The sequence below is a fragment of the Larus michahellis genome, chromosome 3 (genome assembly GCF_964199755.1).
Source record: "Larus michahellis chromosome 3, bLarMic1.1, whole genome shotgun sequence".
NCBI classification, from domain to species: domain Eukaryota; kingdom Metazoa; phylum Chordata; class Aves; order Charadriiformes; family Laridae; genus Larus; species Larus michahellis.
In genome coordinates, this window is record NC_133898.1 from 69,072,681 (window position 1) to 69,087,229 (window position 14,549).

The 14,549-nt window shown below is 38.3% G+C and overlaps 1 protein-coding gene across 4 annotated transcripts in view; it reads left to right on the plus strand.

Annotated features, from left to right (window-relative positions):
• HBS1L (HBS1 like translational GTPase) overlaps nucleotides 1-12,175 on the plus strand; it is a 62,544-nt gene extending 50,369 nt beyond the window's left edge. For 2 of the 4 annotated variants that reach the window (XM_074580666.1, XM_074580668.1), the window contains 9 exons: nucleotides 230-304; nucleotides 1,072-1,189; nucleotides 1,377-1,445; nucleotides 4,682-4,786; nucleotides 6,844-6,934; nucleotides 8,538-8,646; nucleotides 9,256-9,356; nucleotides 10,266-10,410; nucleotides 11,517-12,175. In XM_074580666.1, coding sequence (XP_074436767.1) covers nucleotides 230-304; nucleotides 1,072-1,189; nucleotides 1,377-1,445; nucleotides 4,682-4,786; nucleotides 6,844-6,934; nucleotides 8,538-8,646; nucleotides 9,256-9,356; nucleotides 10,266-10,410; nucleotides 11,517-11,528 — 825 coding nt within the window. In that variant the 3' untranslated portion in view covers nucleotides 11,529-12,175. Of the gene's footprint in view, nucleotides 1-229; nucleotides 305-1,071; nucleotides 1,190-1,376; nucleotides 1,446-4,681; nucleotides 4,787-6,843; nucleotides 6,935-8,537; nucleotides 8,647-9,255; nucleotides 9,357-10,265; nucleotides 10,417-11,516 lie in introns of those variants that run through there. The other 2 variants (XM_074580669.1, XM_074580667.1) reach the window with 1 other exon arrangement.
• Nucleotides 12,176-14,549: the final 2,374 nt, after the last annotated feature.

The following is a 14,549-nucleotide window of genomic DNA, read 5'->3' on the forward strand; positions in this document are numbered from 1 at the left end:
CAAATCAAACTAAAGGGGCTTGGAAGTTAAGTGGTGTGTTATTTGCTGTCAGTAATGTGTATACTCTTATGTATTTAACTATGAATCCACCTGGAAATCTCATAAATTCCTTAGGGGCTGTGTGTGAAGAACACCTACTGGTACTACAGAGTTGATGACACGCAGCTGCATGTTCGAGTCATGGTTAAAAATCTACAATTTTATTATCATAATCTGTTTTCTATTTTAGGTCAATTGGCAACAGGAAAGATTTCAGGAAATTACGAGTAAGCTCGGCCAGTTTCTTAAACAAGCTGGCTTTAAGGTAATGTCAATTTTGGAGACCTTTGTTGCTTTGTTCTGGCATTTGGGTAGGATGAGCTTTTCTTACAGTCAGGTTGTTTTGTGTCACTTTCCTGCTAATACTATGTGCACACAGTATATAGCAGGTTCCTTTTCTTACTGGTAGGGGGTACATTGAACCCTGGATAAGGTTAGTCAGTTCTTTGATACTCTTTCTGCCATCATCTTTGTTTAGGTCTGTTGCATCTTTGGGCCACGCACCTCATTTGTAGTTTCCAAAGCAGAACAGACCAAGGACCGTCTGTCTTAATGTTCAGGATTACATAAATGACAATAGAGTTTTATACTAGAGCACGTGTCAGTGTGGATTATGAACTTATAAGAGCACACTCCATTTGCCATTCTCAACTGTTCTTCTCGCCTTTCCTTGCTTCTGACTACTATCCATTCGGACTCACTGTGGCCTTCCTGAAGTCCCTACGCGTAAACCAGCAATTCAAACTGGAGTTCTGCCTGTCAGAGATGGAATTGGAGTCTGTTAACTGAACTCAGTTTCTAGTTGTTAGTGTTGCTGTGGTAATGTTTAAATATCTCCAACTCTATCAGGCAAGAGGTAAACAGAAAGGAAATGGATCCATTGACTAATCTTGCCTTCTCCAGGGGAAATACGAATATGCCAACTGTTCTTTTTTAGCTTAGATGCGTAACATTGAAAAAATGCACCTCTTGCTTCTTCTAGAAGATCCTGTTATTAATGTATGCTTAATTTCTGTTTGTTTTCTTAATTAGGAATCAGATGTGGCTTATATTCCAACAAGTGGCCTTGGTGGTGAAAATTTGGTCACAAGGGGTCAGTCAAGTGACCTCACGCAGTGGTATAAAGGAAAGTGTTTGTTAGAACAAATTGGTGAGTGCAGTTTTCCTCGTTTAAAAACTGATGTATCTTAGTCCTGTGTATGTCAAAACTTATATTTTGGGGGAAATGTGGACAAAGTCTTTGGAATGCAATATAATTGATTTATCCCTAAGTGAGAAGTTGTTGAGATAGTTATTGAATACAGAAATTCTAAAAGGTCTTACCAATTTATTTGCAGATTCCTTCAAGCCACCACAGAGATCAGTGGATAAACCATTTAGGTTGTGTGTTGCTGATGTTTTTAAAGGTTGGTTGTTTTTATAATATTTTCACCATCATTTCATGGATATTTAACACAAGTGTTGAAAAATGATGTAAAAATAACACTTAAAGTAGGAGCTTTATGTCTATCAGTAGCCTATCAGGAATAGTAAGTTTTCAAGCACTGTTTTTTGTCAACTTTTAGATAGTACCGCTGAGGAGAAACACACTGGAAGAGAAACTGAGGACAAAAATCTGCATGACCAGCTAATTAGTGATGTAATGAGTTGATGGTTCCGTGGGACAGAATTTGGGAGTTTCTCTTTCCCAAACTGGTTCTTGTTGCTTCAGTGAATGTTTCTCAGACTTTTTTACGAGTGTGACTTTTCAGCTCTTTTACCTTCCACTCCCAGATTTTTAAAAAGTGTGCCTCGTTCCTTTAACGTTCTTTGTTGTAGTTGTAAATAATGATAAAATCCTTCACTTTGATATAAAAATTTGAAGGGGGGGAGGTAGAAGAAAAGGGCGGTGATGGCGAGACTGTTGTAACCAGCCAAGGATTTAATGAAAGGCAGCTAGCTCTTCCCTAGCACTAATAGAGATATGGACAGCAAGTAACTATAACCAGTTCTTATTCCCATTGTATGGAGAAAATAGACTGCCTTGAGCCCTTACGGTTTTCATGGTAAACATGATTTTTTAGGGTTTTTTTTCAGTTAAATGTACTTGCAGTTTACAAGTAATTTAGAAGAAATAAGGTTTGTAACACTCATCTCCTTTCAAACGTTCCATAAGTCCCTTGAGAAATGTTGCAAACTAAATGACAGCATGATTTGAAATGTTGTAAATATTTGTAATCAAATATTATTATTGAAATTCATATTTTAAAAGAAATTTTACTTTATATGTAGGGTCTTTATAGGGGAAGTACAAACAAACCAGATCAAAATACTGATTGTAATTTGAAAAATCAGTTTTGTGCAATTTTCATGTGGGTCTTTGAGAAAACATGAGATGCTGTACGTGCCCTGGTTTAGCTGACTTAAGGCTCTGAAGCCATTATGTTCAATACTGAAACCTTGCATGAGAATTTACCACTAGTTTTGTTATCTAGGCTGTCACTGTTTTTTTTTTTTTTTTTTTAATTTTGTGAGCTGTGGGAAAGTGTGTTGGGATTATTGATTGAGATCTTTCAAAATATTATCACAGCTTTTTTTGTCACAATAATCATTTTTGCATTGAGCTAGGTTTCACAAAATTAACAATTTTGACTAAACCTGTTCTGTGGAAAAGTCTGATTTTTTGCCAAAGCATGCAAAAAGATAATGACTTTGGAAAGGACTCAATTTACATATACAGGGCTTTTCACTAAATGTGGCCTTTTAGGTGTTTTTTAGGCTATTTTTTTCTTACCTTGTGATCTCAAAACTTAATTAACTTGGATGCCACCAGAGGAAGTAGCTGCAGGTACAAGTACGTGAAGCAACAGTTGTTCTCGGCTCTATTCCAGTGCCTGTGCATGCTCAGGAGGAGCAGTCCATAGAAGTGTGTAAAAAGTGAGAGTGATGAGTGTACTCCTACGTAGTTTGGAAAACCCCTTTCTTTATTAAGGTTACCCACACGTATGATTCATCTACCTCAGCCTGATTTTAGCTGTTGTCCTCCATGGCCCTCCTGATGTTCTCTCCAGGCAAACTATCTCCTGATCAAAGAGGTCCCTGTAAATTCCTTCACCACTGCATCAGTCCCCACTTATCATATTATAATTCTAATTCTGTCTAGGGTATGACATGACCTGACTTTAGAAAAGCCTCGTCCAGCAGCCAAGTCCTGAGGACAAAGAACATGTCCTGGCAGAACCTGAGTACCGTGATACACAGAAATCAGGCCATTTTTTATGCCCTCATTCTGTCCCCCACTATCCATTTTGTACTCGCATTCATTTCATGGGGAGCTGAAGAAGCTTGACACTTTACAGGAAGCAATCGGCATGGGAGAGGGCGAAGCTTCAACCACCACGCTGGTTTACCAAACCAGAGCTGGTGATAATGTGAAAAAGAGAAATGGTTCTTGATTGTGCTTTGGGGGTGGTTGGGAACCTTGAACCAGTTCACATTTATGGTTGCCTACAAGTGCTTGCTGAGCCAGCTTCAGGTTCTTTTGTGTGCCCCATTGAGGTGGTGTTTGTACCATGACTTGGGGATTCTTTTTCTAGCAAGTATCTGCTGCTTCAGTTTTCTGTTCTTTTGACATCTGATGTCATCTGTTAATTGACTGCATTCATCTCATTTGCTGGAATGATAGAGGAAAATTAGCTTGCAGGCATACTGGTAATGCTTTTCCAGCTAGAGAGATGGAAACATTCATCAATAATGGTGATGAACGCAAAAGAGCAAGTTGGTAGTATGTGACCTCAAGATTTGGGGTCAACTTGCTCTTTTGAATTCAGCTTTTAATCTAATGTTACGCACAAAATACTAAGATGCTTGCTTATCACTGAATTCTAGGCGAAAGGTATATTTATTGTTTGTATGGTTACTGAAAATGTCATTGTGGAATCATTTCAGAGGATTCTTTTTAAACATGCCTGCAAGCACATACTAAGGAGATGAGGCATTTCTTAAGGTGTATGTGCATAAATGTGCATGCGTAGCACATCTATTGAAACTAACTGACATATCGTTCAAATAATGAACAGAGTATTAGGACACTGAAGAAGAAAAACTTTGCAGATCATTTATTCAGAAACACTGAACTCATCCAGAATTATAATAGCTCCTCATATTAAATAGGACTGAATCAATCTTTGACTTTCCAGGAGTAAAAGTAGCATGCAGACGGAGCATGTAGGATTCTGACTCAGTTAAAAGGCATAGGAATTTGCACCTGTATGCATGAGAATTCTTATGAGAGGTCTGTGGTATGTTTTTTTATCTGTAACTGTAGTGAGAAAGTGCTGAATTAAATAAAATTGCTAGAAATTAAGGGGCTTAATATAATATTGAAAAACTAAAAAATATTTCTTCATGTACCTACATTTGTTTAAAGACTGATATTTCTCCCTTAGTTCTGAAAAACATAAGATCTAGAGGTTTTGAATTTAATGTTTCATTTTCATTATGATGCACAGCTGGCTGACTTGCAAGTACTGAATGCTACCAGGGGGGAAAAAAAAGTCTTCATTATATTAAAAACTTATCTATGCATTGCTAAAGGGCTAACTTGTGTGAGAGGTTGATCTTATTATGAAGTTTTTTCTAATTTTTGCTGTGTTTATTACAGACCAAGGATCAGGATTTTGCGTGACTGGTAAAATAGAAGCAGGCTATATTCAAGTTGGAGATCGACTTCTGGCGATGCCTCCCAATGAAACTTGCACTGCAAAAGGTACAGTCTTCAGAAGCGTGTTTACTTTCAGGTCAATACTGGGCTAGAAGCAGTTACTGAAATGGTAACAGACTGTCAAACTGATACTAACTGTCAAACATAAAATGTGAAAGCATAAAACGAATTTCTTTAGATGTGACTGTGTCTGTATAAATATGTCTATGAAGAGTATGTGAAATCTTGCATGGTTTTTTTTTTTTTAACCTCTTTTTTTTTTTTTTTTTTTTTTACTATATCAGATATTCCAAATGTGATAGCCTCATGGCTTTTGCCATTGCTTTATGAAAAAGTTATAAAAACATCTGAGTTCCAGCAATGTCTATGAAAACATGCAGTACAGGAATCATTAATATTCAGCTTTGTTGTGGAGTGTTACTGCTGTTAGGAAGTGCGAGGATGTTGAACAACCTTTAGAAATTAATCTTATGGATTAGATGTGAAAAAGCTTGAGAATCAAGCCTCTGCTGCTTGATGTTCATGGGATTTGTTACTGATCCTTTCATAATATACAAACATTCAGGATATAGTTGTCCTGAGCAACAACAAAAGAGAAGAAAATTGGATTTAAATTTCAATAGGTTTGATTTCTGAAAAGAGGAATAGCTAAGTCAAGACATTAAATGTTTAGGTGTTTCCTGATTAAGCTTGCTGCCTTTGCACTGCAGAGCTGCTTTTGTTTCATATGCAAACAGAAAGATAAAATGATTATTTTTCCTACATTGACCAATGAATAAAAAATTAAGCCCTGAAAACAAATTAATAGGGGTTTCCTTGTATAGCTATTTCGTCTGAATTCAGCACTGTGCTGGTTCAACTGTCCTGTTCGCTTCCAGAACCAGGTCGTTCAGTGCTAATTTGGGCAGCTCTTCAGTGTGCCTGTTTATATGGTTGTATGCACATTGTTTGCATGCCCAGGGCTGTTACAGTAAGGTCGATGAATATGGGTATGAGACCACTGTAGTAACTCCTCTGTTTTGCGAGTGGAGGAAATAGCATGGTAAAAAGATGGATTTTGTCTGAGTATCCCCAGTGGTACGATTCTATGATTTTTCTTTTGTACTGCCTCTCATATGGCTGAAATGCAGGTGAAGGTTAAGGGTATTAGTTCATTAAGCGTGTATTATTTATATTTAATGTAAAGAAGAGATAATTTATCATACAATATTCACTAAAGGTGGCATGCACATTAGGATTCCAGTTTTTCCGTTTCAAGAGGCTGAGTTTCACTTATTCTGTGAGAATGACACATATATGTGAAATTATCAGCACTGCTTAATAAACAGTACTTAACATGCTTGTAGTTGAATGGATGCTTTTTGGCATGTTTTTGACAAGTGGTTTTGGGAACAGATTTGCAAATCAATAAATACAATCTGTAGTGAAATAGAACTAGATCCTAAAAATGTATGCAGTATTCATAAAAAAAGTGGGGTTTTTTCTTTCCTTCTTGGTGTCTACCAGAAACCTCAGAATATTAAGTCAGGAGCAATTAGTTTTATCCTCACCCACCAGCCAGGTTGTCTTTTAAAACGATTGAAATACATCAAAATCGGAATAAAATTACTGTTAAAGATGCTTTCTAAGAGACGCAGTGTCGTGAACGAAAGGCATCAGTTACGCTTTTTCATGAAAGAGTCAGCAAACCCACTTAAGGTAAATGAAAGTTGACATAGTACCATTAAAGTATATGAAAGATGCGGTCTAGGGTGTGCATGTGCCTCAAAGGATGGGTGGGGCAGATACGGAGATATTAGTACTACGGCATTTTCAGGACTGCGTCATCTGCGCTGTGTGACAAGTGCCAGGTCCCCTCCTCTGGCTTAAATAAAGCCATGTTATTGTGCAGGGTGGGGTGAGAGAATAGTGAGTCCTCACCGAGGAGTGGGGGGGGAAGCTTCCTCAGACTTCTCAGTTAAAAAGCTTTTACTCTCAACCCATTCATACTGAAAATTGATGAGTAATGGTTGATGAAGCACAAATGGCCCAAACAGAGCTGTTTGTTTGTAGCTCAGAACCTAGGTACTTCACTGTGAGGTTCTGTTCTTACTCATTTCCAGGAATCACACTGCACGATGAACCAGTTGATTGGGCTGCAGCAGGAGATCACGTTAGTCTCACTTTGACCGGCATGGATATCATCAAAATCAAGTGAGCAAAACTGGGTTTCAGTCTAAGTAACGGTTTGTTTTTAATGAAAAGCTTTATAACTATTACACTTAACAATCAGCGGTTTACTTGAAGAATGATGTGGCTACCAGGATATTTAAAACCGAAGTGATGCCTATCACCTGGCTTACATGTACAAACGTTGGAAACATCTGCTACACGTACAACGGCAACCTCAGAAGAACACTGTTAGTTTTCATACTTTGCCCTAGTGCTGACACTGGTACCTTCAACTCCTTTTTCCTTAAGACTTGCCCTTGGACATCTTAATTGCTGAATTAAGTAAATCCTACTTGCTAAAGAAAACAAAAGATTTTTGAAGAGCTTACCGAGTCATAAATCATTCTAACAAAACACATCCAAACAACTGCCATTTCGTACCAGTAAGTAAATCTGGACAAGTGGAATTGATGGAAACTGTTTATTCAACACATTTAGCTGCTTGTAACATTTGTTTTGGTAAATGTTTTGCTGACCCTTTTCTGGAGGGGGTTTGATACATTCAATGAGACACAGCAAATCTCTGTGTCTATTTCAGTATAGGTTTCATGCTAAGCGTTAGCCTCAGGCTTTTAGGTAAGTGTCAGTTGATGTTCAGGCTAGAAAATTGGATCCATAATTTGTTCAGCTTTTTTACGTACTATGGACTTCAGACAGCGGACTTTCAAACTCCTGTTTGAAAACTCCTTGCATTGACAGTTTTGCAAAGGTATGCCCTTGCTTTTAAGGGAAAAGTACAGGCTTTTCTGTTTTGCCATTTCATAATGGGGTGTGATTCTCTGTGGTAAATGGGGGGGGAAAAACGTTGTCTTCTACTTGTTGAATGAAGGCTTGAGTCAATTCGTTACCTTGGTGTCATTCATCTTTTGGAGATACGTCAAGAAAAGGTACCAAGTTGCAAGTCCTCTTCATACTGATGAAATTTAAATGTTTACACCAGATGTAATCAATCATGCTGTTCTCTTTGGTCATGTTTTTCTGGGTGGGCTTAATCTTCCTTTTATTTTAGATGGCTAAAAACAACCACTGTGAAAAAACTGTGTCTAGTCTACCGTATTGACTCGTAACGAGCAGCAGCTTTCTTGTGACTCCATGTAGAGTTTTTTTGGAAATGAGCACTGCTGAGAGCTTAAGTTTTGAAAGTCCTGATCATGATGCTATATCCACAAAATAGTTGAGTTGCAGGCAGCAGCACTGCAGTTTTGGGCACCCTGCGGTATTTTATGCTATTGATCTGGAACAATTAATCTCTGAATGAAAGTCTAATTCTTCAAAGTACCTACGCACAGGAAACAGTGACATTTTTAGAAACTGATTAGCAATGGACGTAATTGTTCACTGAACTAGACAGACCTCTTCATGCATACCAACAAAATACCATAGACATTGTCTAGGAATTAATTTCATTACAGGTTTTAATATGGTGTTCCTGATTTCCACCCTCCCCACCGCTCCTCCCCGAGATGATATTAAAATGGTGCTGTCTTTGCTTTGCTTGGCTTAAATATTTATCTTTTTCCAGTGCAATGATTAATACTTGTATGTCAAGATATGTATCAGTTTCTTTTGTTCTCCTCTCTTGTAGTGTTGGCTGTGTATTTTGTGATCCCAAGGAACCGATTAAAGTTTGCACTCGTTTCAGAGCTCGGGTTCTCATCTTTAACATTGAGGTTCCAATCACCAAAGGATTTCCTGTAAGTCTCTGTGAAAGTTCCTGTGTTCATTACAGGTTGCTCAGGGCTTTTCCTCTCCATGTTTGCCCCCCCCAATATGAGAAGGCATTTAGTGTCCAGAAGTGGTTCTGTCCTTCCAGAGGAGACAGATTCCTCTGTAATTTGAAGAGGATGTAAGGGGCTATATGCATGTTCTTACTGGCTTTTGATACACAGCCGAGCCATTTCAGAGAACATGAGTTCCACCACAGTCAGGCTGGGCTGTCCTTTAGAAAGCTCATACCTTGTAAGAGTATATTGATGAGCTTAGTTGTAAGATACCTTTTAAAATAAATAAAATACTGGTTCATGCTACAGAACTGCATTGAAGTGGTGAAAAAAAACCACTTAAGAATAGAAAATGTATTTGTGATTAATTAATACATGACCTTTGTGTCATATCTGTAGAGGTCACAAAGTTTAGGAACTAGGAACAGTTCCTGTGTGTGAGGCAGAGACTTCTGTGAGAGAAGTTTTATAAGCATTTGTTTAAAAAAATTCAGTCTGAAAAGAATTTGATGTTTTCAGGTATTAACACTTGGTATTTCTGATTGTTGTAGAATGTTTAATAACTGAAAAAAATATTTTTAGGTGCTTTTACACTATCAAACCGTAAGTGAACCTGCTACTATTAGAAGACTGTTGAGTGTCCTGCACAAAAGCACTGGTGAAGTGACAAAGAAAAAACCTAAGTAAGTGTTTTGAATAGTTAATAATTACTCAAGAAATGGGCTGACTTTTGATTAATACGCGGTATGTCAGGCAGGTTCTGTTATGAAGCAATAATGTGTTTATAAGAGTATGTTTTCATTGTTGGTTTCATGTTTAGATTTCAGAGTGCTTTACAAAATGAACCCCCCCCGCCCACTTGATTAAATGCTGAGCACCTGAGAAGTAAAATGACTTGCCGGAGGTCACTTGCGGAATTGGGAATGAATCCTAGATCACTGGCCCTGCTCTTAAAGGCTTTTTAAATTTATTATTTTATTTTTTTTTTTACATTATCTCTTTTCTTCCTGTAGTAGCATGGGATCCTTGGTATAATTCTGGAGGTGGGTTACTGTCTAAAACAAACTCAACTAGACAGTGGGTCAGAGAAAAAGAGATTTAGGGAGTCTTCCCATGCAAGTTAACTGTGGGAACATCTCTCTAGTTATTCAAAGCTGTATTTGGGTAGAAATGCTATTTGACACATACAACACTACCAGAATAATCCTTTTCCAGAAATTGCATGGCTGAAACTGTTGCTGAAAGGTAATGGGAAGAAAAATCATGACTTCTGCAGAGCAATGGATTGGCTCTTTAGTCGTTGGGTTTGAAACAAGACTTGACTTCTATTAGACATGAAAAAGCAGATATTAATGAGATACTAAACTTCAGAACAATTTGCTAAATGTTGTTAAAGACAACTCAGATGCCTTTTTAAATGGTATGCTCCGGGCAAATGAGTTTTCAGTCTGGTGGCTTGGGTTATGCTTTAAATCAAGCCTGATCATTTTCTTTTTGGCTTTTAAATTTATTTTTTCCATTTATTCACTGTTCCCTTTTTCATTTATGCATGCATATGTTTACAATGGAGTTTTCTGCTTATTTACCTGCAGGTTCTTGACTAAAGGACAGAATGCTCTAATAGAACTACAAACTCAAAGACCTGTTGCTCTAGAGTTGTATAAAGATTTTAAAGAGCTTGGGAGGTTTATGTTACGCTACAGTGGTTCTACTATTGCTGCAGGAGTTGTCACAGAGGTATGACAATTTTGTGACAGACTTTCTATACCGTAAAGGAATGGTGTTAACTTTCATGTAGCATTTCATTTTTATGGGTTTTGCCTGTTTTGCACCCTTTGGCCTAAAAAGTGAATTTATTTTGCTGAAAAAGAGACAGTGCTTCAGAAAGATGTGAGGAAAACTTGCCATAATTCTGTTCAATTTATTAGGATCAAAAATTACTCTGTTTAGAATTTTTGAATTTTGTGCATTTCCCCCCCTCTCTTGAGTTAAAAAATAACCCTTCACTATTTTAACATACATCAGTGTTTCTGAAACCTAATTGCCTGTATAAATATACTGGAAGTAGTTTGTAAATAAGAGGTGTTGGCCATTCTTACTGTGGCTGGTTTGGGTCCCAGATCTTTTTCTGTTAGCATTACAGACAATTGTACATTTGATTTTCACCGATGACTATAGATGTTTTCTGATCCTGTGTAAATGAGAGGAAGCAAAGGCTTTGGGGCTTAAATATAAATGTTTTGCCTTCTATTAGAAGCAAAAAATATGAATGTTCCTCTAGCTGTCGCTTCCAAAATCATAGCAAGATTTTTTAATTAGAATTTAAGTTCTAATTCTAGGCCTGAGGGAGAGCAATTTAGTCACATTAACTAAGTTCTGGTACCGCAACTTTAAAGGTGAGTCATTTAATATCAAAACTTGGAACTAGAGCGTGAGAATTTCTGGCTTCTCCCTGCACGTGTAGGAATGATGCACCTGGACTGTCAGAGGCTCTGGGCCTTATGGAGCTTTAATGCTCTTAACAATCTGTCTCGTCTTAAATAGGATCCAGAATGAGAGCTTTAGTCTTGTACCCACTTTTCATTAAATTTAACTTAAAGTGAATGGGGACCTATTCAGATCTATGATGCCCAATGTTTGTAGAACTGGGGATTAAATAACTCTTTGATTGTTATTTGGAAATTACGATTTTACTACTTGTGATCTCGTTCCAGAGAATTTCAGAGCAAAAGGAATTTTTTTTCCACAGCTAACTATATCATGTTGAAAAAAGCTGTGATCATTTTATATTTAGTACTTCATTTTTCACCATAGGGTTTTCTTCCATTTGCTTATATTTTTAGATTAAGGAATGACAGTGGTGCTAGAATTTCCACCGTCCAACCAAAATGCAATCGGATATCCAAACTTCTGTTTAAGAATCCAGTTACTTCAGTTGAAGGAACAAGTGCAATTAATAGGGGAGAAGGTGATGATGACAAAATTTAAATCGTGTGAGATGTCTGGGGAGCCCTTCATCAGTCTCTCCCGCTGCAGAACAAGATGCCAACTGACAAGGAACTGCTAATGTTGCACTTCTCGATATCAAGAATCTCGTGTGTTTCTCCATGTGGGATTTACCCCTTAGAAAGCTTGATGGAAAAATCTTAGGAAGTCGAATTAGAGAAAAAGATGATGAATCATCATGAAACAAACTCCTTACTTCCAGACATAAATTGTTTACATATTTTCTTTGATTTGCTTCTTTGCTGCACATTAATTCAGTAAAGTAACTTTATTGGTCTAATATATTTTGAGGTTTGAGTTGAATGCATATTCAGGGAAAAAAGAACTTTGGTTTCAAGAGAATGGCATGTAGTATTATCCCAGGATTGTTTTCCCTGTCCCAAAATTTATTTAAAAAAAGAAGTTTTCTTTTGCTGTGTAGTGGAAGCTGTGCCAACATTGGCTAATTTTATTTTTTAAACTGTAAGAATAATAAAATAACTTTGTCTGAGCATAACTTTTGTCTCCTTGGTCTTTTGTTATTTAATCACTTCTAAATTGTGTTAAATCATTCTTTACTTTCCATAACTCAGAAGTTTCAGAGTAAACTTATGACTTAAAATGAGAAACTGGCATGCGACTTATCTTTCTGTGGAAATAATTTCAGTTTTTCTCACATGTTACTCAGTGCAGCTGCTGCGCGTACACATCTCTTTCATCCAGATTTAGTGCTCTTTTGAACAAAAGCTGGCAGTTTAATCTCGGGATGTATGCTAAAACGCTATTGTGCTTCCTCGAGACTGTCCTTCCCACTTTTCAGTAATTGGGCAGGCGAAACCTCCCAGCTGAAAAGAGGGTCCTTCTGCCACCTCCAGCACAAACTCAGGACAGATACGATTTGCTACAACCTCTCCTATGAGGACAGACTGAGAGAGTTGGGGTTGTTCAGCCTGGAGAAAAGAAGGCTCTGAGGAGACCTTATAGTGGCCTACCAGTATCTTAAGGGGGCCTACAGGAAAGCTGGTGAGGGACTTTTTAGGATGTCGGGTGATGGTAGGACTAGAGGGAATGGATTAAAACTAGAGATGGGTCGATTCAGATTGGACGTTAGGAGGACGTTCTTCACCATGAGGGTGGTGAGGCACTGGAACAGGTTGCCCAGAGATGTGGTGGAAGCCCCATCCCTGGAAGTGTTCAAGGCCAGGCTGGAGGGAGCTCTGAGCAACCTGCTCTAGTGGGAGGCGTCCCTGCCCATGGCAGGGGCATTGGAACTAGATGATGTTTAAGGTCCCTTCCAACCCTAACAATTCTATGATTCTAATTTGGAAGGTTGTGGGTTTTTTTCAATAGGAAGCCTGAGAGGGCCTCAGGTATCTCAGGACCTGTATGTGAGCGCAGGGTGGAGACAGCTCTACTTGGGCCATAGTTAGTAGCGTGGGGAAGGAACTGCAGTCTTTGCTCCAGAGCGTCAGTCACTGGGGTTAACCAAAGTAAAGCTGTACCCTGTGTAGGGAAGAACACAAAAAGCCTATGATTGTTATTTAGTTCCAAGTCATGTATGGTCCATACCTGCTCTTCCCATGTGCTTTTTTTGGTAGGTAAATTTTTTTTTTGCACTTATATGCTTTATCCCCAGTTCAGCAGATACTTGCATCTGACTGCATAGATAAATTGTACTGTTGACTGCATGCACGTCTGCAGAAGTATCAGCAGTGCTTTATGTGGAAATGACTTTTATAAAATCTTACGAATCTCAAAACTGTTATTGCCAAAACTGAAGCTTATGAATGATCACTATTTATTATGTCTTCTTATAGTCCAGAAATTGCACTTAAGTATGTAGCAGTTTCAACATGCCAGCCATGAAGGTTTCAGTGCCCTTGCTGGATTCCAGAGATTTGTCCTGCCAAGCTCCTGTGTTGAACCTGTCCCACTTGAACTTGCCTTCAAACCTTGGCAATGTTTAGGTGGCTTTTAAGTCAGGGGACAGCTGAAGTGCTGCAGTTAGGAGAATGTGTCTTCAGTTTTAAGATTTCGGTAAATTCCTTGCTGTTTGTGGACAAGGAAGTGTGGTGCAGGATGAACCTCTGTTAACCCTTTTCACACATGGCTGCACTAAATTTTGAGACTCTGTATTCTGTGGCGACAGAAAAGCTACTGCGTGCTTTCCCACTTTGTAGCTTGGGAGAGCCAGAGGTATTACCTAATCCAATTTCGACATGACTGCGCTACCTTTCAGCACTGATTTGAACTCTGCCCAGAGGCGCCACTTGGTTGATGCATAAAGGATCTGTTGTTGTGCAACAAAAACATATCACCTTTATTAGATCAAAATGTATTTACGGGTTGATCTACAAGAAATTTGATGGCTTGGCAGGGGTCTAGGGTGCAAAAACTTTCTAAACTGCTTATTGAGATATTCACAGTCTCCTGGTGATGACATCCTGCTCTCCAATACAGATGTAGTCTTTTGAATGTCTCTGGAGTGCAAGGAGGTGGTATGCAATGTTAGAGAAATTTGATAAACTAAGCATTCTCTCTTGGAGAAAAATGTCTTTTAGACAGCTGTTACTGGACAGTACAGGTTCTTGGGAAGTTAGAGAAAAACCTAATTATATGTAAGAGGCTTCTCTATAGCAAGGTGGCTTCCACCGGCATGTCTATGGAAGGGAAAGCATGAAAGCCGGTGTCTTGCTTCTTTTTTGAAAACTGGATTTCTGACAACATACCACAGAGGGTAGTAGGTAGGATCGTGCTTCTCAGCTGTTTTGAATTGAAGGGCCACTCGGCTGCTTGTATTGTTTGATGTTTGGGGATGTTGGTGGGAAAAAAAGATAGTTTCTTATGTTTAAAATATTTTGCTTTGGCAGAACCGTTGTTTTTGGGGTTAC